The sequence below is a fragment of the Sitophilus oryzae genome, unplaced genomic scaffold (assembly GCF_002938485.1).
Source record: "Sitophilus oryzae breed Bouriz unplaced genomic scaffold, Soryzae_2.0 scaffold_177_pilon_pilon, whole genome shotgun sequence".
NCBI classification, from domain to species: domain Eukaryota; kingdom Metazoa; phylum Arthropoda; class Insecta; order Coleoptera; family Curculionidae; genus Sitophilus; species Sitophilus oryzae.
This window is the reverse complement of record NW_022146479.1, coordinates 2,797,367-2,823,507: the sequence shown is the minus strand read 5'-3', so window position 1 is coordinate 2,823,507 and position 26,141 is coordinate 2,797,367. Positions and strand designations below refer to the sequence as shown.

The following is a 26,141-nucleotide window of genomic DNA, read 5'->3' as shown; positions in this document are numbered from 1 at the left end:
AACACACTAAAAGTTTTCAGTTGAAAAAAAAATTGAAAAAAATAAAACCTGTAAAATAAAAAAAAATACACTATGGTAACTTAATATTAAATATTTTGTAATCTAATATTTAATATAATTTGACCACACAATTGTCAAAGTATATTTTTTGAGATGGGCCTTTAAGTGTACTATTAGATCAATTTACATGGTATTTTTGTATTTTCCTTTGAATATAAAAATTAAGGAAGGAGCATATCAAAAACTTCAGGTGGAGTGCAATGGAGGTTTAATATGGCTGGCTTAAATTCCGGTTTATCAGTGTGTTCTAATTTCATTTAAAACGTATACAAATATAATGTAGGGTAGACTCAATAATTTGTTGGTTTTGTTTTACCTCGTCGATAAATGTTATTAATTATTAAAATTGCTAAAAAATATTATTTCTGATAAAAATAGATAAAAAAAAAGTACTAGATACTCTACTGAAACACCTATGTCAAATTGGTAACTTATTTATTTTGGACAAGTAGTAAATAAAAGCGTAATTGCAAGAAAAAATTATATAATCAGTGAATTTCATAATTGATGAAGTTATATAGTTACTTACCAGTTAAAACTTATTCCCTTATCTCGATTTTTGACCGAAATCTACCGCACGCTGCACAACTATTTTAAAATCTTTTTCTGAAATTCGCAATAATGTCACTGTTAATCTAAGTTCCGACACAAAATATTCAGCAAAATAAAAAAAAACACTAAATCACCACAATACACCAAAACACTTTTACAATGGACGCGCGTCTCGCTAACCATGTTAGCTTCATCAGCAGATGATTAAAACTCTTGACTTGAGTCTTAATCATCTGCTGATGATGCTAACATGGTTCAAGAGACGCGCGTCCAGTGTAAAAGTAAAAGTGTTTTGGTGTATTGTGGTGATTTAGTGTTTTATTTTGCTGTGTAACACCAAAGGTTCCAACCCCCAACTGTAATTAACAAAATATTCTTTTAGATTTACTACTCCAAACAAAACCAACTGTAGAATAAATAATAAATAACATAAAATAAGCTCAGAAAAAAAAATCTGCAAAACTTCAAATCAAAAACTAAAACATGGGGACTTATGATGTCAAAATCGATCACTCATGCATGACTACATGGAGAGCATTATATTCTTCCTAAATCTTTTTATTCAAAGGTATTTTCTTACACAAGCATTCCAATGTACTACGGACCTCACCAGAATGACAACTGTAACATAGCGATGCTTTTTATCTGTTTTTATTAACTTATATCCATAAAAATATGCTTTTTTGCTCTTACCTTTTTGTACAAAGACGAAACAATATTTTCTTTTTGTCTGTCTCTCATCTCCTTACGATTTTTGTGCCCACGTTTTTTTAGTTTTTTGGGTCAACTCTTGTCAGTAAGTTCGTAGAAGACCAGTCTGTTCCATGTTTGTGTTGTCCGAATTTTAGATTTACTTGGAAAGATTCGACTGAGACTGTGGGAACTGTCTCCACGTCGGCGTCCGCTAGCTCTAGTAACTTACCTAACAATAAAAATGCCACAGAACTACAAGCTCAATCGAAATGAACAACAGTAAGTGTTCCCCAGCAACGCATCAAATAAGAGATAACGACTAAACGTAAAGTGGGCACCAGAAAGAATCGTGTACCTTAATCGCAGATAATGATAAAATTGATAATTCAGCATGTAAAATGGGTACAAGAACATAAATGGTCGAAACTGTTATTCATAAGTAACAGTTAAAACTGTTATTCCTAAATAACAGTTGGAACTGTTGTTCCTATATGACAGCTGGAGTTGTTATTTATTATTGAAATAACAGGTTTCTCTCTCTATCTCATATGTGTGACTGTTATTTAAAAATAACAACGTGTGTGGTGAACAATCGTACTGGATCATTATAATCTAATCCATAAAATACCTACAATCCTCTGTTATTTTCGTACTTTCGTACCTGTTATTTTTTGTATGTAACAGGTGTGGGAAGCTTGGTAGAATTTTGTGATGCAGCAATCTCAACTACACATAAAAAATATTTTGCGCACTGGTATTTTTATAACAGTTCTATTTTAACAAGTAAACAACTACAACAAAAAAACAAAGTAACAACTGTTGAGAACTGTTATTTTAAAATATAAAATGGTTAAATTACAACGATTCTATTTTAAGAATTTATAAAAATAGTTCAGTGCCTATTTTACCTCTATCATGTAATTCATTTCGAGGTGCCCACTTTACATATTGAATCAAATTTGTGAGATACAGGGTGTCCACTTTACATATAGTCCAGCGATAACCAATGCTCTCTATACATCTAAACTGAACGAAATTTGATGGTATTGGATGCACTTTTTGTAGCTGAGGGTGGTGTTAACATTTTTTTTATTTAGTTTTGGCGTGGGTTGATTATCTCAAACAAAAACTGTCATGGACCAGTTTCACAGTTTGGCTACAGATTAGCACCATAGTCTCAGAATTAAAAACGATGAAATAGTAGTCGCAGACTCAATGTTGATTCTCAGAAAAAAGGTTATCCTATAATATTTAAATTGTTGGTTCAAACCAAAAATATTATAATTGTCTGAGATTAATTTAACAGAACCAGTTTATTACAATATTTACACATTTTATATTTGGGAATCACCGCTGAAGTCAAATTTTTTTAACCAGTTGCATGAGTGTAGGTGGTAAAGTAGGTATTAAAGTTTGCGTGTGTGTGTGTGTTTTTATGTGGCTTACATAATATAGCATAATATGGCATGCATTTCTTGCTTGTGCTTATAAGTTGTTATAAGCATGTTATTTAAACTAGAAATTATATGTAATAACTATTTAGCGGTAATTTATTTTACATTTTGGCAACAATATTATCCTTGTATAATATAAAGAAGGATATTACCTGTAGAAAAAATTAAATTATAAAAGTTAAGGAACCTTTTATAATTTATAACTGTATAATTTTCGATCAAACCAAACCAAGTCTAGATATAAATAACATAAACAATTCAAAAATTAAAATAAACAATTACAAAAAAAATCAAAAAAGAAGAAATCTGTTATCTAGTATATGTACGACAAACAAAAATTGGCATACGTATTCCTTTTTATACACGAATCAGTAGAAAATGCTTGCTAAAATGTGAAATAAGTTACCTACATTTACTTTCATTATACAGGATGGTAAAAAAACCTATTTAAGTCACAAGTTTTAGAGGTATTAGAACGTAATTTGATACACAGCATCAAAACCAAGCCCCACTGGTCATACAAAATTTGAAAAGACTGTATCATCCTGTGTATTGAAAATTTCGAGAAAGAATCATTAGCATGATACTCCTACAAACATTATATTTAACAAAGTCGTTTTTATTTACTTCTGGTGGAGGTTGTAACAACAAAAACTTTTTGATTTCATTTTCAGCTACTACAACCTTATGGGAAAACCGCACCTTGCCAGGGCTGTCACTTCTACCACGGATACTCGCACCAGCCATTACTCTTCAACAAACTACTCATCAGCTGACACCCATCTTACAGACCGAACAACCATCAACGACAGGACCAGTGCAATTAATCGAAATAATAGAAACGAAGAAATACCTCTACATCGATCATAAATGTATTTTTTTCTTTTTTTCTTTGATGATATCAATAAGTATGACGCCAAACGGGTATACAACCAGCAATACACTTCGTCATAACGATTTGAGTTCAGAAACTTTCATTCTAAAATATAGTCCTTAAGTATTTTTCATTTAAAGACTATTTAAGTCTGTCCAATGAGAGAATCCCTGACAGTGACAGTTGTGTATGTCACGTTAATCACAGGCTTTCACAGGCAAATTGTATTTTCTGTCATTTTTTGGATGTCTATCGAAATCTTCCCAAAAGATGATTAAATCAGAGAATTACTTCCAAAGATATTTTGGGAAGAACCGAAATTTACCGATTTCGTTTTTATTTTATCCTAACTCTATTGGAAAAGATATGGTAATACAAGTATCACATCCCATTGCCACTTTTCCTGGTCTAGTTGAGGTTTTCAAGTTTCCCAGCGTATCGTTTGACATGTACGCTTGCGCAGTGAAATTCACTTGCGTTTACTGATACGTAATACGTATCTTGGAGTGCCTTTAAATTATCTTACATCATAATAATGTCTCTGTTTTAAAATATTTTTTTAATACTAAGAACTTTTAAGTTTTAAACTACTTCCTATAATATCATAATTCCCATTAATAACATTCTTCGTCTATCAATATTGATATTTGAACCAGAGAAGAACAATCGCTTGAACTATGCTCAGTCATTGGCATAACTGCAGGGGTGACTGGGGGTCCGGGACCCCCCCTGGTACTGCTGGGCACCCCCCAGAGAAATCCTGAATTATGACTCTTGGCTACATATTAATTTTTATTTGCTTGTGATGCAGTAAAAATGACGTTTTCTAGTTTTGTTTAGTTAATATTATTTTGTTGTGTTCAAAAAATATGTTAATTTTTATTTTTTTTAGAAAATTTGTAGGTATTTAAGTAATCTACGGGAACACGGTTTGATAACCAAGTCTACAAAATTTATTGATAGAGAAATTCATGTAAACGTTTTATTCAAAAAATGTGTATTTTAAAATTATTTTTTCATTTAAAAAAACAAAGCCCTAGGCCCCCTGAGCTCAACCCCAGCCCCCAGGCCCACCCCAGTATAAATTGCTAGTTACGCTAATGCTCAGGGTTCAAAATAAACGAACAAATCGAGCCAAGTATTAAGATTCTGTGTATTGTTCGTATTGTGTATTCGGTGTATTGTTAATTGTATATCTTTTGATGTCACTACTTATCGGATATAATCATAGGATAGAGCGTCATCAAGCAATGTCAAAGTTACTTAAAAATATGTGTACATACGCTGTGAAACAATACTTGAAAACTTTTAAACAATTTAAAAATAACCAGTAACTGTTTTATTCAAAAACCAAGCCAAACCTATATATACAAGACACCCTTTTATAAACAAGTTTGGGTTCCTAATATTCAAATTTGACAGTTTGATGACGTTTCTCCACTTTAATTTAGCTTAACTTTACTTTTATTTTCTTACATTTTTTTATTATTATTTTTAACAAAAATTCTCATATTATTGAGCCAAACGCTTTATTTTTTGGAAGCTTTTACTTAAAAATTATCAAAAACATAAATATAAGCTTTTATATGTTGTAAGTTTAATTTTTTATTACATAAAATAAATGTAATTTCTAGTCAAATTAGTGTATAATTTAATTTTGTACTTTACTTTAATAAGATCATAAGTATAAATATTTTAGTTAGCTGAGTTAATATTGAGTTAAGCTTTTATTAACTATGTAAAGAATAAAAAATAAATATGTATAATCGACGCTTATTTTGATGCCCTTTTCTCAAGAAAAATATTGGCCATATATGTTTATATAAACTATAAAAAACTTTATATACATATTATATAATATAAAGTAATTCCAAGAATTAGGATACCTGTTTTATATATTTTCCTCCCTAAATATTACAAAATAGATTGCCTCGTTCTGACAGATTTGTTTTTAAATAGAAATAAAATGCATATTAGTAACGTAAAATCTAATAGATTTAAGTTTTTTTTAATACTATATAGATATATTCTGATGTAAAATGATATTTAAATATAGTGTAAAATAGTATATTTAATTTTTTTTTCGCTCTAAGCAAACGTTTAGCATCTTTTTTATCACTCTAAATGCACAATATCCGTCTTACCGCATCAATAGTTAATTTAAATTCTTTAGTTTTGATCGTCTGTGAAAATAAGTGTTTAAAATTAATTTTAAATAAGCTTAGAAAGTGAATTTTTCGTCAGTTGCCGCCATTTTTTTTGTGCCATATTTTATATTCTCGGAAAAATGTATATTTAAAAATTCCAGACCACTCATACAGGGTGAGATTCAAATAGGTAGTAGAAAATAGATGTGTTCTCAGAATTTGATCTCAAAAAAAATATTTTTTTCAAATTTTCAAAGTAAAATAACTCAGCTATTTGAACTTATTTAAACAACAGCGAAGAGATAATATATTTATTATATCAATATACCAGCCCTGAAAATATTTGCGCTTATTGAAGACTGACCATGTATAAAAAAAAGCAATCTTTATTCTGTATAGAAATTTTATTTTAATTAACTTAAACAAATTTACCGCAATTTCAAAATAACCTAATTAATATATACAAAACTTTAAAACAATCTAATTTAAAATTAAAAATTATATGAATAAGAACTATTATAGATTTAAAAAAAAAGGGTCAAACTATTTTACTTTTTTTACACATAATAGTCAGGCTCTGACCCCTTAATCCTACATACTATCTACTAAAATAACTGAACATTTTACTTTTTATGCAAAAGAATTTTCTCCATCGGCTCCCGCACCGTCGGCATCCTCCAACGAAGAGAAATTGAGGAAGTGCGCCGGTCTATGCACTTCGTGGTAAAACTCCTTTGGATTGGCCAGCTGAAGTTCATACTTCATGCTAGGATCGTGACGCACGCCTAAAATAGAAGTAAAATACAATCACATAGAAAATAATAAAAAAACAAAAATACAAAAATTAAAAAAATACACATGAAATCACATAGGGTGAAATCAGGTAAATATGGTGATCATACTTAATATTTTAATCTTTTAATAATGATTTTAGCAATATGCTGTTGAATTGGGCGATTAGTTAGCTTGCTTGTAGCAAATACTGTTACCTGCTAGATTTTTTTTGTAATTCAGAAGCGCATTATCCAACTTGATACCTTATCAACCCAGAGTCAATTTAGTACAAGTTGTCTACATACAGATTTGTAGACTTCAGGACCCCTGCGCAACTCATCATCACTAACTTAAAACAGCAAAAAGCCTCTATAGTAAAATTATATAAAAACTTCCGAAAACAATTGTTTTTATAGTTTGGAAACGAGCTACAGATGTAGAAAAAATTCTAACAGAAATGGTATTTCCATACATATATTTACTCTGTAAACTTACCCATAAAGTTGTAATTCCACGGTCCTTGTGAAGGTACCATAAAGAACCCTGTGAACCTATCTGACAGCAACATCTGAACCTTTTCGTAGTGACTTGGTAAGTAACCCTTGGGGTTGTTGCCTTTATCTGTATTTTGTTTACCCCACTCAAAACCGGAAGGTGTCAGTTTGTAAGCAGTCAATGAACAAGAACCTGAAAATATCAAATAGAAACATGAATAACTTAATTACCAAAAATTGAGCATCTACGCACATAAAATTGTAATTCTTTATTTTTTAATCTATTAAAGATCAACTTTTCTCAACTAGTAGCTTTTTAACTAAAATACGTGTTTTTTATATAGTTTTTATACGAGTTTTTTTTGTTCTTACGCTAATCCTATCGGAGTGCGCCAACTGCATTTTAACATCCAAAAAAATAATTATCATTAACTTTAATTATTACTTGTTTTATTCAATAGAAACTTAAACCTTATAAACAATTATAGAAAAGTTTTAAATAATTTTACATATAATCTCTATTAAAAATCAATAGTTCACAATTGTTTTGTTTTGTTTTTATTTATATGTTTTTATCAAGGCTCGTTTAATCCTATCGACTGCGCAAGATATTTTTATTCTTCGAAAATCGTATATTTTATGGATGGTTGTATAGAAACTATATTTGCTACAAGTATTTGTAATATATTTTTGTAATTCAGACGCGCATTATCCAACTTGATACCATATCGACCCAGAGTCAATATGGCACAAGTTGTCTACATACAGATTTGTAGACTTCAGGACCCCTGCGCAGCTCATCATTATCACATCACTGATTAACTTCCCCCGCCCTTACAATCAACAAAGTCGTCGTCGTTCTGCTAACTGTTTAATAATTTAAAATCCTGAATATTGTCAAATTACCTGGGGTAAAGGAACAGGTAATAATAATAGTCTTCTCTCCATCCCAAGCAGGATTATCTGTCATAAACTTAGCGTGGGTGGTAATATCTTGCGGAGAAAGTTGCGGTAGTTCATTGGGCTGGGTATGGATCCAACCTAGCGGCTCCATATCCTTCAAGAAAGGATGATTGGGTGGCGTATTAGGCAAATGGACTGTCTGATGAGTACCCCATTGTGGAGCCAACACCAAGCACCTCAATTCTTTGACCTGGGGGTTATCTGGAGGGCTCACGCCGTACAAAAAGGCGCATATCTGAAAAGAAAAATTATTAACATAAAAAAATATGCATCAGAGACAAATTCTTCTTCTAACTATCAAAAAGACAATTTTCTGTATGTTTTGTGATCCTATCGACTGCGCCAGATAATTTTAATCACCAAAAAATGTATTTAAAATATTTCCAGATCTTTGTGTATTTATTAATACAAACATGCAAATGTTAATAAAAAATATTTTTTAAACTCCTATAAAAATGTGTATATTCAAAAATAACAAACGCAAAACCTTTTAAAACCTTTGTATATTTTTTAACCCAAGCGGGTAATTCATAATAAAAATAATTTTCCAAATTACTATGATAAAAAAATGTAAAAATATGCAATCCTACCGACTGCACCAAATAGATTTAACTATAAAACATTGAAAAATGTATATTTAAAAATGGTGTAAAACCCTTTTTAAATATTTGATTATTTTGTAACCCAAATCTTTAAACCTTAATAAAAGTTGTAGTGAGCTTCCAATAATAAAAATAATTGTAGAAATATGATTAATCTAGTAATTAAATTAATCTGAATTTAGAAAAAAATAATAATTATTTCTTACCTGAGCTCGTAGATCTGATATTGTGACGAATTTCTTGAGAACGTTCTTTGGAAGAATGTAAGTGTAGCCTGTCTCCTTGATGTCATCTGAACTGACGTATATATGGTTTGTACTGAAAAAAAAACATAAATATGAGTAAAAACCTCCTCTTTTTAACTTAGATAAATATTACAAATTACAATTCCTGAGTGATTATAAGGTAATTCAGAAGCGCATTATCCAACTTGATACCATATCAACCCAGAGTCAATATGACACAAGTTTTCTACATACATTATTGTAGACTTCAGGACCCCTGCGCAGCTCATCATTAATAACAACAAAAACCGCCATGAAAAAACTAAAGGCCTGTCTACACATAACATTTTGCCTGTCAGTCAAAACGTATCAAGTAAAAACTTGTGTGAAGACGAAAAAAGAACGTTTTACTTGAATTGAACTAAGACGGAAGGCCGTCTAGAGGATCTACGGGATTTACAAAAAATAATACTGGATATATTACAGCATCTATAATAAGCGACCTTTAAAAATCTAATATTTTTGCATAGTTTCCCAAAAAAAAAGTTTCCAAATTCGTCTAGAGATGATTTTAAACTTACTTACTAAATTAAAAATTACTTAAATTTAAACCATAATTTAAAAGTAAAAATACATATTTTTTTTTTGGTTTCAACTTCATCAAACACAATGCTATAATTGAGAAAAACGCAGATATAACTTCCAGTGTATATGCTAGTTTAGCTATATATCTTAGTTATTATGCTAGCGGAAAACAGTCTGTAGAACTGCAGCCATTTTTTAGACAGTCTTCCGTGTTAACTTACAAGCAACTCTGACATCTAAATCGTTATGTCTAGACGGAGCTTAAGTTTTTACTTACCGAAGATGTAAATTCGTAGCCGATATAGCACGAACTCTCCATTCTGTCTTTGAACTGAAGGTTTGCGTCTCATAATTGCTGGTAGTACTAGTGATGATTTCGTCACCGTGCTTATTGACAGTTCTGGTAGTGGTAGCTGTCAACTGAGACTGTTCTTTGGTCTGTTTCTCGATTTCGGCGATTTGCTGTCTCTGTGCCGAGGGTGCGCTGATCTCCATACCCAGGATGATGTCCCGAATTTCGGATTGGGTGAGCGAAGCCACATTAACGCTGAAAATTAATGAAAGAAGCTAAATCACACAAGTGTCAGTACAGTATTTGTTACTACTAATACAATTATACAGGGTATACCAATATTCCGTGGACACAGAACTACTATATATTTTTGAAATCAAAATAAGTTCATTGGACACAATTTACCTCTAAACAAAAGTGCTTCGTTTGTCCGTTAGAGGGCATCAAACTTAAAAAAAAAAAATAAACTATTGCTAAAATTCTTTTTATTGCTAATTTTTTTTGTACATACTATAAGTTCAGAAGCGCATTATCCAATTTGATACCTCATCGACCCAGAGCCAACTCAGCACAAATTGTCTACATACAGATTTGTAGACTTCAGGACCCCTGCGCAGCTCATCATTTCAAAAACCCCATCGATTTAAAGTAAAGAAAACAATGCGACACACTGTATAATGATCACTTACTTGTTCTTCTTTCCGTAATCGGCCAAAATAAGATCCTTAAGCTGCACCTCCACCTTGATCCATTCATCATCAGAAAGAGTAGGCCAAATATGATGCGCTTCAGTAATGGTGGTCTTATCAGGTTTCAAAATAACTTTGGTCCGCTCTGTATTCACGTGGAGCGCTCTCAAAATCAGAATCAGTCTCGAAAAAGCCTATAAACAAGAAAATTTAAACACCATCTGTCAATGTCAAGAAATTCAGCAACAGATATACTGGAACTGAAATTTTGTAACATTATTATGACGTCATTTAAAAATAATGTTTAATTTTTGCCTACGGTGTGTGGCTACTTCGTTGTATTTGGGAGGACTCAAGCTTTTAAAAAGGAAAATAAAAATTCAGGTCCGTATTTAAAAAAAATAAAGTTGATGATTGATTCATACTCTCAATAGCATATACGTTATTATATATTATTTATATACATTATATCAGTGGCAGCTGAAGCACCCTTCTTCAGAACCCAGTAGCCACCACTGCATTATACTACTCGAAAAAGTATATTTTAGAAAGGTAACTTACGGTATACGACGATATAGTCTTCAACCAATCATCATAGAGATTGAACAAGACCATCTGAGGTTCCGTGGCCTTCAGAATCAAATCGCCGAATTTTTCTATCTTCAGGCAGGCCTGGAAAGGCAGCTGTAATTCGGAGCCTTTGATGACGATATTGGGGAAGTCCAGAAGATGGACTTCCAAAGGATCCAACATGCCTTTTCTTGTCACAATAATTTGTTTTGGTTGTTCTTCTACTGGTAGAGATCGGATGAGAGCAGCGACTTCTTCAGCTGTTTTCCATTTGGCCAACTAAATAAAAAAATTATTTCAATTTTTTTTTGTTTTTATTTTTCAATTGTTTATTTTATATTTGGTTTGTTTTTATTTCTTTTCTGTTTTTTTTTGTTAATTTACGTAACCCCTCATAATCGTTCTTAGTATTTCAAGAGAATATTAAGAAAAAAACAACAAAAAGTATTTTATAAAAATAACGTAAGCTTAAAATGTGTAAAAATATTAATCATTAAAATGTACAAAAATAATATTGATCTGAGTACTAATATTTGATTCTTAATTATGATTTTGTTCCCTACATTTTCAGCGTTTCATTAATAATTTAAAAAGGGTAATAACTGGACTATATACAGTGTTGTCCTTAATATCTCAAGGAAATTTAAAAACAAAGCAGAAAGTGTAAGAAGCCCTCTTGTATGTATAAAAAAATAACGCAAGTTAAAAAATGTACCAAAATAATAGGCAATTATCAAAGCGCAAAGATTTGGCAACAAGGAACGCTTACTTCTACCGATTCCAGCGATTCTCAAAATTTTATTATTAATTTAAAAAATGTTTTGTATTGTTTTTGTTTTTTCTCAATTTTTCTTTTTTTTTAACTTACCTGACCCAAACGTTTCTGTCCGGCCCACACAGACGTATGAATGATCTTCAAGAACAGTTGACCCGTCCTAGGGTTGAAAATAAAAATAGCCCCATTAATGGGTTTGGTAGTCAGATTACCCTCAAACGTCTTGTGAATGGTCACCCTGTATACGTTGGTATCGTCAACGAACCAAATAATTTGATTGGAGAATAATTCACCGTAATTCTGACTGGATAAGTAAGGTTCAGTAGGTTCACTCGAATATAATTGTAGGGCTTTGCGTATACGTTCCCTTAAGACATAGAGGGCAGGATTGGCTTTCATTATTTTAGCCATGGCTTGCTGGATGAGTGGTTTGCAACCGGGGAACCAATTACCATAGGCGCTGGAATTAGAAAACATTTTTTTTTGTAAAAATTAGGATAATTTTGGATAAAGTGAAGTCAGTTTCTAAACTAAGTCTGTTTCTTACCTGTGGAGGTTATAAGCAAGATCGATAGCAATCAAGACGCCAGTAGGTGAAGGATATATTGACATGTTATCTGTGGTATAGTCCAAGAATTTGGCTCTAGCGTAACGTTCGATGTCATGGGAATCGTAATCTCCCCATCTGAGTTGTACGTCTATCCAATATTTTTGAGTGGTTGTATTGTCCATAGTATCTCTAAGAAATTTAAGAAGAATATATAATAAAACCACTGACCAATGAGAAAGTTTCTATAAAAAACAACATAATTTAAAAAATTGTACATGTATATCTAAATTAAGACACTTGGCAACAGGCTCAATCACTCAATTACTTCTAGTAATTCCAGCGGTTCTCAACATTTGATTCTGTTATTCATACTATCTCATAAAATTACAAAAAAAAGAACAATCAAAACTTTTCTACAAAACAAAAAAACGTAAACTTAAAAAATGTACTAAAGTAAAAGATTTTTAGTTTTCAGCAACATTTTTTACGTGTAATTGTATGTTATTATAAAAAGTAATCAATCTTTTTTGGAAAATTCAAAGCTCAGTTTTTTAAAACAAAACCTTTTATAAAAAACCTAACTTATATAAAATGTAATGCAATTTAAAAAAACAAATATATGTAATGAATTAAAATCTTACTTTGTGTCAGCTAATAAAGATGGTCTCGAAACGTTCCACTTATAAGCAGAAAACAACAGTATATCAGCGCACGAAGAATTCATCTTGTACGACTTTCTAGGATGGATAGTTTCTTTCTGGACAGTCTCTATTTCCAGAGCGTCCAATTCTTGATCAAAAACCTATAAAAAAATGTTTTACATAGCAAAAAAAAATAATAAATTTTTTTTTAATCAATAAAATCCCTTATAAAATAAATCTTACTTGACAAAGATCCATAACGATAGACTCGTGAACCTTTTGCCACAAGTGAGCTCTGAAAATCTGGATCAGGGATATCTTCAATGTTGGAATTTTGCCGTGCATGAAAATGCCAGTTAAATCAAGTTGGACCTGGAAACCGACGTAGACGTTGGCTCTGTTGATGGTGGGCGACCACCACAAAGTGAAACGTCGATTAGGGATTTGATTCAAACCAGAACGTTGGGCGTTGGTTAGTTTTTTGTATTTCATTGATTCCTCGAATCCTGAGGCTTTTTCCCTGAAAAAATATAACGAAAAAATTGTTAAAAGAAAGTTTCAAATTAATCAAAATAATACACAGATACAGTGTGTTCTTTAAACAACTGCAAAATGTTCAAAAGTAAGTTATATCTAGAAACAAAAACATATTTTCAAATTATAATTTTTAAAATAAATTGAAAATAAGAGTCATTTAATTTTCATAATTTATTCTTTATAAAATGAAAATTACTGTGAACTTATAAACCCTTAAATGCAAATAATGTAGGAGGTGGCAACATTGCAATGTACACAGTCAGATAATGTAGGAGGTGGCAGCATTGCATACACTGTCAAGACATTTCAGGAAGAGCAAACCAGTAGCACTGAATTTTTTTCAACAATTTTTCTTGCTTAAAAACCCCATGGACCCACGAGCTACCAGTTAAAATATTTTCAATTATTTAAAGACACACTGTATATGATGCAGAGTTTATCAACTTACCAGAAAAGACCTTCCCAAGTAGGAAAATACGTTCCTTTGAACAGAGTATGTTCCAAAATACCTTCAACTCCACCCAAAGCCTGTATCATGTCAGTCCTGTAATTATTCAAGTTCCAAAGTTTGCCGTCGTGTCGCTGGTGAGTCCACCAGAACGGATTCTGTTTCAAAACCTGGTACTGCTTAAACTCGGTCCTTATTCTCCAACCTTTGTCGTACGCCAAAGTATGCCTGTCTTTCTGGAACAAAGTGTTTATCCTGGGTATTCCCCTGTCCCAAGAATCTTCAAGGTCTTCCAAGGTTAATCGTCGGTTTTGAGCGTTGGCTTCTTGACGTTTTAGGGCGTACTCGGCCCAAACTCTTTGGGAATCGATAAATTCCGATTCCCACGGCTGGATGTATCGATAGAGATTAGGAATGAGCTGGTCTTCGTCGTGGCTCATACCAGACCGGAAATGAGTGATGCCTACGTCAGTTTGTTTGGACCACCTAGAGAATATAGTCGCTTTAAATTAGAGATGGGCAAAAAATCATATTAGATTTTTGATATTTTCAGAGTGAAATAAAAGTTTACTCTTTTTTATGTGTCAGGAAAAATTTCAGGTCCGTACACAGACAGAAGATGACTTATGAAATTAATTTATTTCAAGAATGACAGAACATATTTCAATATGAGTGGAGTTCCGAAACAGTGAATGACGCACGGACGCATCTGCGTATGAAATCGACCTTAGATTTATCAAACTTGTCAAACTCTCGTCAAATTAAAGGTATTATTTGTGTCAAATTATGTAAAATAACCAGAGTTGTAGAAAATGATAAATATTTGCGATATTGCTTTTGCAATTTGGTTTGTGTCATTACATGTGATTTGTATCTTTTAACGTTAAATGGAGGAAAATTTTGTTTTATTAGTAAACTAAAGCTCTGCGCGCACTGCATCGGATCGGACCGACCAGCAAAAGCGACTGCGACCATCGTACATATAGACGGCGCCGGCGTCCACTAGAACATTTCGGCCTGTAGAGGCCAGATTCCTACCTCTGCCTATCTACGATAGTCGAGTCACCGCCTTCGCCGTTTTTCGCCGGACTGGTACCGATTCAGTGCGCGCGCACCTTAAAGGTGATAAATTGGTCTCCGTTGCGAAAAACCCAGAAGTCTTGTTTGAAGAAATTAACATGCATCAGAGACAGAGACATTATTTATAATTATATCAGTTTTGTTTAACAAAATGTTTCTCTTATTATTATTTTTTAATAACTAAAAAAAAGATAAGGAAGTAAGAAACAAAGAAACAAAGAAAGACAATAAACTAAGGAACAAAAAAATGAATAAACTAAGAAATGAAAAAAACTAAAAAAAACTAACAAATAAAGATATTATTTTTTTACCTTAAATCTGATTGTGGAATCAATACGTGACCCATGGATAACATTCCTAAGCCTCCCAATTCTTTGGGCGTGTAAAATACAACCGGGGGGAAACGACTGGGCATTTTCGAGTTCAAACCTATCTTGATACGAGTCTGAATTTTATTTTCGCACTTTACAAGCAAATCAAGCAGCTCTTGAGTGTTTACAACAGCCTCTCTGTAAAGAAAACAAAAAAAAACATTGTATAGTAAATTATATAAAAATAGAACAAAGTTATATTTGATAATTTTTAATACCTGAAATATGTCATCAGACCAATCAGAGCTGTGTTCCATTTATTGACGATTTTTGTGAACGTGGTTGAACCTGAGGCCATCAAAATTTGTCTCACCCTGTTGTGGAATCTGCTCATTGATTCGTCATCGACCCTCAAGAAGCACTGTGCAGTCCTGTAAGAAATAAATAAAATAAAAAATTTAAAAAGTTTAAAAAATAAAAAAATACCTCTCTTTGCTTCCTTCGTGTTGCAAATTCCACACACCATCCCTATGAGTAAATTCATCATGCTGCGTACGACATTTCGGTAATATTCTGCATTCAAACCCGCACATATTGAACAGCAAATTCGGATTATCCTTCGAATAAACGCTGACAAAACTATTCTCCCATTGTATGGTAGTCACCGATCGTGGAAGTCGATTTTTTATGTCCCAAAACACAGCTCGACCCCTGTACAAAAGGTTTAATTGTAAAACCAGGTAATTTTTGGGGGGAATTCTGGAGAATTACTTACAGATTGACGTCGTGTTTCATCAGTCTCATCCTGGCGTCTCTTGGCCAGCATTTTTTGTTGTTGTAACCGACAATGTTCTCGTTGTTTGGATCTGGATGTTCTGTTAAGTATCTTTGGATCAGATCCTTTGCTTCTTCAGCACTGAATCTATAAAAATACGTCTTATACGTTTCTTAAATACTTCATTAACTTCATAATGAATTTAATTAATAAATAAGATCTGTTGCAATCAAAGACACTTAACTACAGAGAGCACATCACTCCATTCTTAAAATACCGTTTGTTTACAATCATACATACTTTAACATTTTTAAGTTAAAAATAAGAGATGGGAGCATAAATATGACAACTCTGTTGATTTTCGTTGGCATTTCTATCTATTCAGTGGCTTGCTGTTTTTTATCCACAATAGTAAACATTTTGATTTATAATATATAATGCAATGTAATATAATAATTTCTGATATACCTACACATATATTTACTACGCCGTGTCTATAGGTACCCAAAAAACTATTAATAACAATAATGTTGAAAACGATGTTTGATCGGGATAAAATGTAAATAGTTTAGCATCCTTTAAGTTACAATGTCTTTGATTACAATAATGTAACAACCTGTTAACTCTGACACAGCATTTTACCTGAAAAACATATGAATCCTATCCACGTATCTGCAGTACAGTCTGATAGGATGACAGCTCTCCGTCTGCACATCCTGGAACGTCAAAAAATCGTTCGGCATCTGAGGCGGCCCTGCCATTTCACTGGCTCTTTGCAAACCCAAAATCAGCAAGTCCAAAACCAATCCATAGTATTGTGTGATGAATGAAGCAAACTGCAGGCCCCTGATAATGCCGTAACTGTTAGTGTGGTTCATGTCTTTGTAGTTGATGACTACGTTATTCTTGGCTGTCATGTAGTCGGCGATGTTGTGATCGACTATCAGACGCAGCAGTCGATTAAGTAGGGTTAGGTCGATTTTTTCATAGAGTTTTTCGAATTTCGATTCGAGCAGTACGTTACATTCGCCTTCGTTAACGTCCCAGACGTCCTGTAGATTATTTATACCTAGAAAGTACAAAAAAATACTAGATACTAAAATAAAAAACCTTAAAAACGGAAAATAACGTTTTAGTCAGCTGCAATGGTACAAAAATATAGAAATAACTTGTTGAAATCAATAAGGCAGTAAATAAAATAAAACTATTTACCTTGGCACCATTTATAAACCAGTAGAGGTGGTGGTTCTGTATCTGATGGTTTAATCCATGGGGGAAATAGTCGTCTTTTGTCTGCCTCATACCAAAGATACTGATCTAAATATGCATCAGTGATTTTTTCTAAAGGTTCAACGTCATAAACAGGTATCAGATGACTGTACAAATCCATAAATTCAATACCAACCTAAAAATTGTTATAAATCTTCTTTAAAAATAAATAACCAAAACTGATTTCTGGTTGAGTGGCTTATCACGTTATTACAATAAGCCCTTCAATTCAAACATATAAGGTCTAAATATATCACAATACAAATAATATAATTTTTCTTTTAAAACGTGCCTCAAAATTTAGTTAGCTGTGGCCCTGTATATTAAAAAAATATATCCTATTATTAACCTCATATTCAGTTAAAAGACTTTAAAATAGAAAAAATAGAGAATCCAGAAAAAAAATTAAATAAAGCTTTTTGGAAATATTTGGAAATATGAGTACACAATTTAAAGAAAAAAAAATGTTTGCCAATAGATATCAACTTACTTCTTTAAAAGCCCTCTGTGTCAACAAATGACGTTTAATCCTTGACAGCGCCTCGTGGGGATTGTCATAAGCTTGTTCAATCAGACCCAGTTCTTCTCTCTGACTCTGATTCAGTCTGGATTTGACGCTGTAAGCTTCTTTCAGTCTTTCCAAGGCTAGAATCAGCAATTTCGTGTCGTGCTTGTATGATAACGGCGGAAAAGGTATAGGCGCAAAACGTCTGGATTCGAGCCAATGGACTGTGGTGGTGTAGATTGCCACAGCTTCTTCTGGAGAAATATACGGACCGTCCTGTAAGAAAAGGAAGGTAATAAAACGTAGTGATATAGAAAACTGAACAAGTGCGAGTCGGACTCGTTAAAAATAAAAATCTGTTTAAACTTTGCCAATGAAGCCCTTTCATACAATACCCCACATGACATGATTAACCGCGCAAATCCTTGCATAAAGTAAAAAAAAAATAAGTAAAAAAGTAGAAGGTAATGAAATGTATAGCAATTATAGATTAAAACACTGTCATACAAACCTTCAAATAATTGTGCTGCCTCTCCTGTTCGGCCTTGAGATACAATCTCGTGAGTCTACCCAAATTTTTCTTGCAAACCGTTTTGTCCACTGTGGCACCTCTGCGTATTCTTTCCCTGTTGTAATGGGCTGTATTCGTCCACCAATCGGCTTTCATTTTGACGTATCTCAGGATCATGTTTTCGATGGGAATTGGCAAACCAGGAACCTAGATAAAAATAACCAAAAAAATTAAAATTTATAAAAAGTAAACAATTTAAAAAGTACCTTCCAAGGTATGTTGGCTTTCCAGCATCTCCAGGCTTCTGAGAGATGTTGCAGTATGGTTCTGGCTTTATTTTGTTTAATGCCTTCGGGCATCATGTCTACGATGTCGTGCATAACTGACGCACGCAATTCAAGATCAAAGTGTGATTCGACTCTTTGCTTGGTCACAGTTTTGGCCACACCTATAATTTAATAAAATAAAAAATGAATCCAATGATGAACAATGTTTCAGCTGGAATGATAAAATCGTGACAACAAAATACCGTGTAATCGAAAAAAAAACGGCGCTAAAGAGGGCTGGAGGGCAATCGATAATAATCTTGGTGAGGTCAATTTCCAGGTCGTTTACCAAAAATTGACATAAAACTTGACAAAAATCGACAGTAATTATAGAAAAATTAAAAAAGGATAGAACGTTTCCAGACACACAAATCTATTTCCAAAAAATTATTATTTTCTCGAAAGTTAAACTACACTATTTAAAAATCATTTTTTCTCAATATAAAAATAAATTAGATCCTCCTTACGGCCAACTGGCAGTAAGCGATAATAAAAATAAAGAGTACCGGCCGAGTAATGACGTCCAGAGCTTGACCTCGCCAAAATTATCATCGGCTGTCATTCCCTAACTGTCTGACGCCATTTTTTTTCAATCATACGCTATAAGGATTAACAATTATAAATAATATATTGAAAAAAAGACATAATTTACCTTTTGAGTGACGTCCTTCGAACTGACGGGATAGGAGATTACCCAGCCATCTTTCAAGCAGTGGTGTAATGCCTCTCATGAAGAATAACCATACTCTCCAACCTGGTGCCCAAAAACCACAGCCTGGACCCTTACCAACTGGGCCCTAAAATAATATATTTAGAAAATTACCAAAATCGTGGATAATCCTTTTCTACCGTAAAATATATGTCAAAAAGATAATATATATGTATGTATATACATATAAAAAAAATCTGAAAAAGGCTCTGGCCTTGGATTGCTTAAAATATACGTAAAAAACGAAAAAAACACCTAACAATTACGGATAAAAATACTAACTAATTGTAATAAAAATGTTATATGTACCTATATTATAAAACAGAACTTACTGTGTTGAATCTGTAATAGACCAAGTGTTTCAGATCTTTGCACATCCTGATCTGTCTCATCAGTTTGTATTTGTATCTGTACATCCCTGTCAACTGACCAACGTGAGCGAAAATATACTGCAAACCATCAGCCAATTGAAAAGCGTCCACATTGTTCAATCTATATTGAACGTGCGAATCAATGATCAGTTTGGTCAAACGAAGAATCTCTCTGCACAAGTGGAAAGCTACAAATTTAAATAAAAAAACAAGGTAAAATATTAAATACCACTGAATAAAAAGACAAAGAAAGGAACATTTATGTAAGTTTGCAATTCAGAAGCGCATTATCCAACTTGATATCATATTGGCCCAGAATCAATATTCAATATGACACAAATTGTCTACGTACAGATTTGTACACCTCAGGACCTCTGCGCAGCTCATCATCATCAATATAAAGTATATATTTCTGAATGAAAGCTAAAAAATGTAAAGCTCTAATTAGTTAGGTTAGATTATTACATTAGTGTTCTCTGTTTGGCAGATTCTACTCACAGTCCGTAAACTGATTTTTAGCGCAGCTGAAACATGCTGAAAAATACATAAATTTTCAATAAAAGCTGCAAAAACTGAACTTTTAAATTTTACCCCACTAACGCAGTTTAACAGCCACAGGGACTTGCCATGATCAGATAATCACTTTCTTGTTCAAAGTAATAGAGACGAAACAAGTTGCTGATTCCGATTATTTAGTGGTTTTAGTATTTTATTTATATACATACAAAATATATACAGATTATCGCCTATCCCTGCAATGTGTTCGAGACAACTAGATAACCGATCCATGTATATTTCACATAAGTTCGTCTGTTAGGCAGACACTGGCGCAACAGCGCAACTCCAAAATTCCGAATATCGATTAGCCCTTACTCTGAGGATTAGCCAATAGTCGAAAGGGTCTTTGATGATTTCTCTAGAGTTTTAATTAACATAAACTTACCATTTCCGAATCTGGATTTCTTTCTTTCTTTGGTCGTCAGAGTTTTGACAGGTTTCAAGTTGAAATTATAATCTAAATGGAGATAATTCAAATTCTTCCTGTGAATCAACAGATTCAACATGTTATAACCCTGTCTACAAACCTGTAGACCAGCCTCAACCCAATCCAACGTTGTGGTTTGGAAGAATTTCGTTGATTTAAAGGACCTAAAAATAATTTGACGATATTTTTGAAAATAAAAAAATAGGTTTAAAAAATGTATAACCTGAATAAGTAACGTTTCTTTTGTGGTTTGGGAGGTCGGTGTTTTAAAGCATTTAAAACGTAGTATTTTAGTAGTTTTTGGTAGCTGACTCTGACTTTAACTGGCTGACCAGGAGGGCAGTGTTCCATGTACCAACATTTGACAAGTGGTACGTCTATGGCCCTTCTAGTACGACCTAAATATCAAAAAAATGACAAGTGTCAAAAAATAAACCAATAATAATTCGTAAGGGGGCGTACATTAATTACGTAGGAGAATCGGGGTAGAGGGGGGTCAAGTTAGTTGAATCTCACTAATATGTAAAAGCATATATCTCACTAATAAAACATATAAGCATACTAATTTAAAGCAAAACATGTTCCTAGAAAGATCCACGTGAGATTAGGAGAAGGAAGGGGTCAAGACAAATCTCACCTTGCACCAGTGGGGGACAGAGGATCAAAAAATCCTCAAAAACGCCCTCACATAATTAATGGACGACCCTTATAAAATACGAATTCTTACCTGATCTCATATTAAATGGTCTTGGTGCCCACAACAAAGCTATACCGTTAGCTGTATTGTCAGTATACAAAGGCGTTTCTTGCAAAAACGCCTGAATATGCTCTTCCAGTACAAATTCTTCCTCATCGTCAGGCAAAGGTTCCAGACTTTTTACAGCGTGTCTATGAGATATTGGATTGATCAAAGGATCAAAATAAAACGCGGGCAAGTCTGGATCTTCCGTTTTAATGTAGACGACGTTTGGAGCGTGATACCTTAAAATTAAATCACCAAATTACAATATGATCGAAAAAAAAGGCGTCGTCGATGGTTATGAAATGAAAATCACTGACATTTTATATGTAAAATTATATATGGGGAATATCATCGATCGTCATTTCAAAGTCAACTAGACGCCGTTTTTTCGATCATACGGAATAACTCATGAAAAGAAATAATACAGAGCTGTACGTAGGTTATCAGCTTTTTCATTATAAATCTTTCAAATGAAGAACATATCTCCTACAAAAAAATTATTTCACACATTGCTAGTGCTATTGTACTAAAGGTAATATTGTACAAAGCAAAATTAATGTGATTAATTATAATTGTACATAAGCAATTACAATAAAATGACTATTTTATCGCTTTTAACTAGGGGCAGACAAAAATATCGATATTTTTTTAATCATCGATATATATCGCCGATATTATTATGCGCCATTTATCGATATTCAAATTTAAGTATAAGATAATAAACATGCCTATCCTCTACTTTTACTTTTTGATATAAAAATGCACGTAGAAAACGTAAAAATATCATAAAAAAAAGTAAAAAAAGATATGAATTTTCTCGTCATTCCTAACCAATTTCAACACAAAATTCGATACAATAAAATTATACAATATTATCAATAGATTTACAAAATATAACAAAATAAATTAATAAAACAAATTTTTATAACACTTATTAATTACACATCACAAATATCTATGGAACAGATCATTGTAACGTGTATTTTTTTTTCCTTGTGTTTTTCAAAACAAATTAAACATCACAAAGATATTTGCGATATTATTTTTCTTTGGTATCACAAGATCAATGGAATATATTTGTGATGTTTAAGTCGTTTTGATGTCACAAAGATCTATGGAATCCTCACAATCCATTACATTGATACATCTTGGTATTACAATAATGTATGTTGTGACATAAATTGTTACGATACAAAAATTTATATTTAATACCAACATTCCCAGATATATTGTATCTGTGGAAGAGATCTTTGTGATCTTTAATTTATTTTGATGTTACAAAAAATCTATGTAATGTTTGTGACATATAATCTATAAAAAACTGACACTGATACATCTTGATATTACTATAATTTATATTGTAACATAAATGTTTGCAATACAATTTGTTGTGATATCAACAATCCTAGATATATTTTCCCTATTTTGAGATATACAAATATTTCAATAATATTAGGTAATAATATTACAATAATATTAGGTATTAAGCCAGGGTAAATAGTTTTAATAACATAAGAGAGAACTCTCTTTCACGGATAGACTAAAAGGCTTTGTCTAACAACTCTCCATGAACAAAGAATTCGTCGCGATCTCATCAAGACCTTCAAAATCAAAAGTGGCTACTAAGGATGTGTCCTGAACATCTTCCATATCAGTGAAACGTGAACCTTAGAGGACATAAGAATAAATTGGACAAAAAACACTGTAATAAGCTCTTAACGTAAAACTTCATTACAAATAGAGTAGTGTATAGCTGGAACAGGCCAGTATGATCCAGTAAATGCTACAAGTGTCAATATGTTTAAGAATAGACTTGATGTGGAAATGAAGAGCTGGAACAATCTTTTTATTCACTATATGTGATTGTAAACTGTGATGTTAATTTTAATTTAAATTTATAATTTTGTGATTTGAATGTAGATAGTGCAATATTTATTTATTTTTTCAACTGGTACAGAAAAATATGATTATGCAATTCAATAGTCTCATCAGGTTTTACCCGCCTACTGTTGATTTTAGTAAAATGATAAGAAAAATAATAATTTATTAAAAACTTACCAAGAAAGATGTACAAAATGTGGCATATTATTGTACAAATAGGGAAAAGCTATCCTATATTCTGTCCTGATTGGCTGCCGAATGATAATCTTATTTATATCATTAAATTCATTCCAATCTTCATCACTAAAAAAATTATACCACAAAAACATTTTAAACAAAAATAAATAAAATTAACTCACGCTGGGTTCATATCCTTTATAAGTGGTTCAAATTTTGGACCTCCCGGAATAGCCATGTTCAATGCTTTAGCTGTAAAAAAACTTTTTGTATCGAACAAATAGAAATAATTATAATCCACCAAATCAGTGAGAAGCTGATTGGCCAATCTGTACAGCGTTGCCATCATCGGTAAACTTAAGTTCCATTTTCGGTAGGTAGAGCCATTAACATACTTGGTACCGACCTAAAAATAACAGTAAAAAGATATATGAATTGTAGTGAATTATTACCTTAAAATTCTCACTAAAGGTTTGTGATCATAAAACCATTTTGCGATTGCTGAATCTTCCTCAGCATCAAGCTCTATCTGGATAGCTTCTAAAGGTTCAACATCCAAGACGTTGTCAGCATAATCTAATGGAGGTTCTTCATCATCAAAAGGAGGAAAACGCATTCTTTTAAAGTGTCTACGATCCCTTTTTTCTCTTCTCATCATAATCCACATTGTACTAGAAAAAAATATATAAAAAAATGGCCAAAAAATTATCGACAGTATCATAGATAAAGTCTGAATCATATGGTATTTTATTTTATTTTTGATTTATCTCAAATTTGACTTAGGCATTAGCCTTATACCGTATGATCGAAAAAAAACGGCGTCCAGTTGGCTGGGAAATGAACATCAATGACATTTCCCATATAAATTTACATATAAAATGACAGCGATCTTTATTCCATAGCCATCGCTGACGCCGTTTTTTCTCGATCATATGGTATAAACAAGGGCATTAGTTTTTACTTTAAAATAAATTAAAAATTACATAATAAAATTTACAATAGTACACTAATTTTCAGCCATCTAGAATACTAGAATTTTCAGCCAATAAAAAATAAAATTTCATTTGGCACATTCAGGAATGGACAGCGGCTGAGTAGCTGAAAAAGTGACTTCCCTGAACAGTCTCTTCTGAGACACAGCAACGGTCAGCCGCTGAGTAAAATTCTCAGCGGTAAGTAAATATTTAAGCTGGGCAAAGTCAGCAGTGTTTATATCCACTTTTCTATGTTTATATCCTTATCTGTAGTCTGTAGTCAACAGTATGTAGAATAATTTATAATTTTTTTTATATACATATATAATTTATCAATTTTCAACTTCCCTATTTATCAAGATGACATTATGATATTCATATTTGCCCGATACTAAATGTCAACATTACTTACCCCCATTGACCAATATAAACTGGTTCTATAACCCATGGAATCTCATTCACAAAAGTGATAGCTCCTGTAATATGATATAAAACTTTAACATCTCTTATTTGCTCCCAAGGCATAGGCATGTTCTCCAAAAGCTTCATAACTGCATGGGGCATATATTTTAAAGCACTAGAAAAAAATTATTCCAAAACTTTTACTTCTAAATAAAAAAAAACTCACCCCAAGTAAACACGTTTATCATGTCTGTATTTACGACTACTCATATCACCATGATCCCTAATAATCTTCCTAATATGCTCAGGAGGCATGTCTTCCTTCTGTGCCTCAACAAAACCTAACTTACGCTTCTCAGCGAACCGTTTTGACTGTAAATGATGCCATTTTTGGGCTTTTTCTTGAAGTTTGTCTTCGGTCATTACATCAGGTTTTGGATGAGGTGGAGGCATCTGTTGCTGGAGAGCGTGGGCGTGGGCTTGAGCAGCTGCTGCTTGTGCTTGAGCGTGAGCCGCAGCTAACTGCTGCTGAGCCATCATTTGGGCCCATGGATTGGGGCCCAAAAGATACGGTGGCATAGACATTATTTACGATGTTTTATTACTCTAAAAATCAGTATAATAGCGTTTTAATAAGTGTATTAAGCGTCTCATATAGTAAAATCAGTTAAATGTACCGATATATTGACATTATAAATCAAACAAATGTGGTATTAAGGTTATGCCGATAAAATAAAGTTCGAAACGCTTTTGATCGTTCTAGTTAATATTTATTTACCAACGTACCTTTCATATCATGAAGTTATGTTCCAGCACTAGTGTAATAGTATTAAAATACGTTTAATCTATAAACAAAACTGATAATAGCGTGTTGCTTGTTTTACATTTACCAACAATCTGGAAAATACCGGCCATTTTAAAACGTCCTGTAAATGACGTATATCAAATAATTGATTGTATGTCTGGTTACCTATTCAAAAGTATTAAATATTTTTAAAAAAATTTATTCATTTTATCTTTTCTCTATCAATTTGATTTTTTTATAGTATTTAAAATGGTGGCTATGTTAACAAAAATAATAGAATTCGAACTAAATATTTTTCCTTTCTAATTATTTTACTGCTAAAAGAATTTAACTTTATACTTTTGATCGACAAAAAGTTCTAAATAAAAAATATAAAATATATTTTAATAAGAAC

The 26,141-nt window shown here is 32.4% G+C and overlaps 2 protein-coding genes across 9 annotated transcripts in view; one reads left to right on the top strand and one right to left on the bottom strand.

The window, feature by feature from the left end:
• The window catches only part of LOC115882567 (probable G-protein coupled receptor Mth-like 10), a 61,229-nt gene extending 56,996 nt beyond the window's left edge, over positions 1-4,233 (top strand). For 7 of the 8 annotated variants that reach the window (XM_030900749.1, XM_030900750.1, XM_030900747.1 and 4 more), the window contains one exon: positions 3,434-4,233. In XM_030900749.1, coding sequence (XP_030756609.1) covers positions 3,434-3,629 — 196 coding nt within the window. In that variant the 3' untranslated portion in view covers positions 3,630-4,233. Of the gene's footprint in view, positions 1-1,460; positions 1,585-3,433 lie in introns of all 8 variants that reach the window. The other variant, XM_030900751.1, reaches the window with a different exon arrangement.
• A 1,936-nt stretch (positions 4,234-6,169) lies between these two features.
• Positions 6,170-25,858, bottom strand: LOC115882504 (pre-mRNA-processing-splicing factor 8). The gene is made up of 32 exons (XM_030900588.1): positions 25,729-25,858; positions 25,169-25,548; positions 24,953-25,117; positions 24,033-24,237; positions 23,749-23,972; positions 23,567-23,692; positions 21,494-21,747; positions 20,990-21,164; positions 20,725-20,930; positions 19,743-19,969; positions 19,354-19,498; positions 18,642-18,823; positions 18,376-18,582; positions 17,850-18,140; positions 17,303-17,495; positions 16,733-17,159; positions 16,091-16,237; positions 15,802-16,026; positions 15,594-15,746; positions 15,316-15,513; positions 13,925-14,410; positions 13,183-13,459; positions 12,940-13,100; positions 12,296-12,487; positions 11,842-12,208; positions 10,965-11,252; positions 10,404-10,597; positions 9,700-9,969; positions 8,820-8,931; positions 7,955-8,246; positions 7,050-7,241; positions 6,170-6,565 (listed from the first exon to the last, which is right to left on the bottom strand). The coding sequence occupies exons 2-32, from the start codon at positions 25,525-25,527 to the stop codon at positions 6,411-6,413; spliced, it is 7,095 nt and encodes a 2,364-aa protein (XP_030756448.1). The 5' UTR covers positions 25,528-25,548; positions 25,729-25,858; the 3' UTR covers positions 6,170-6,410.
• Between the last annotated feature and the right edge of the window lie 283 nt (positions 25,859-26,141).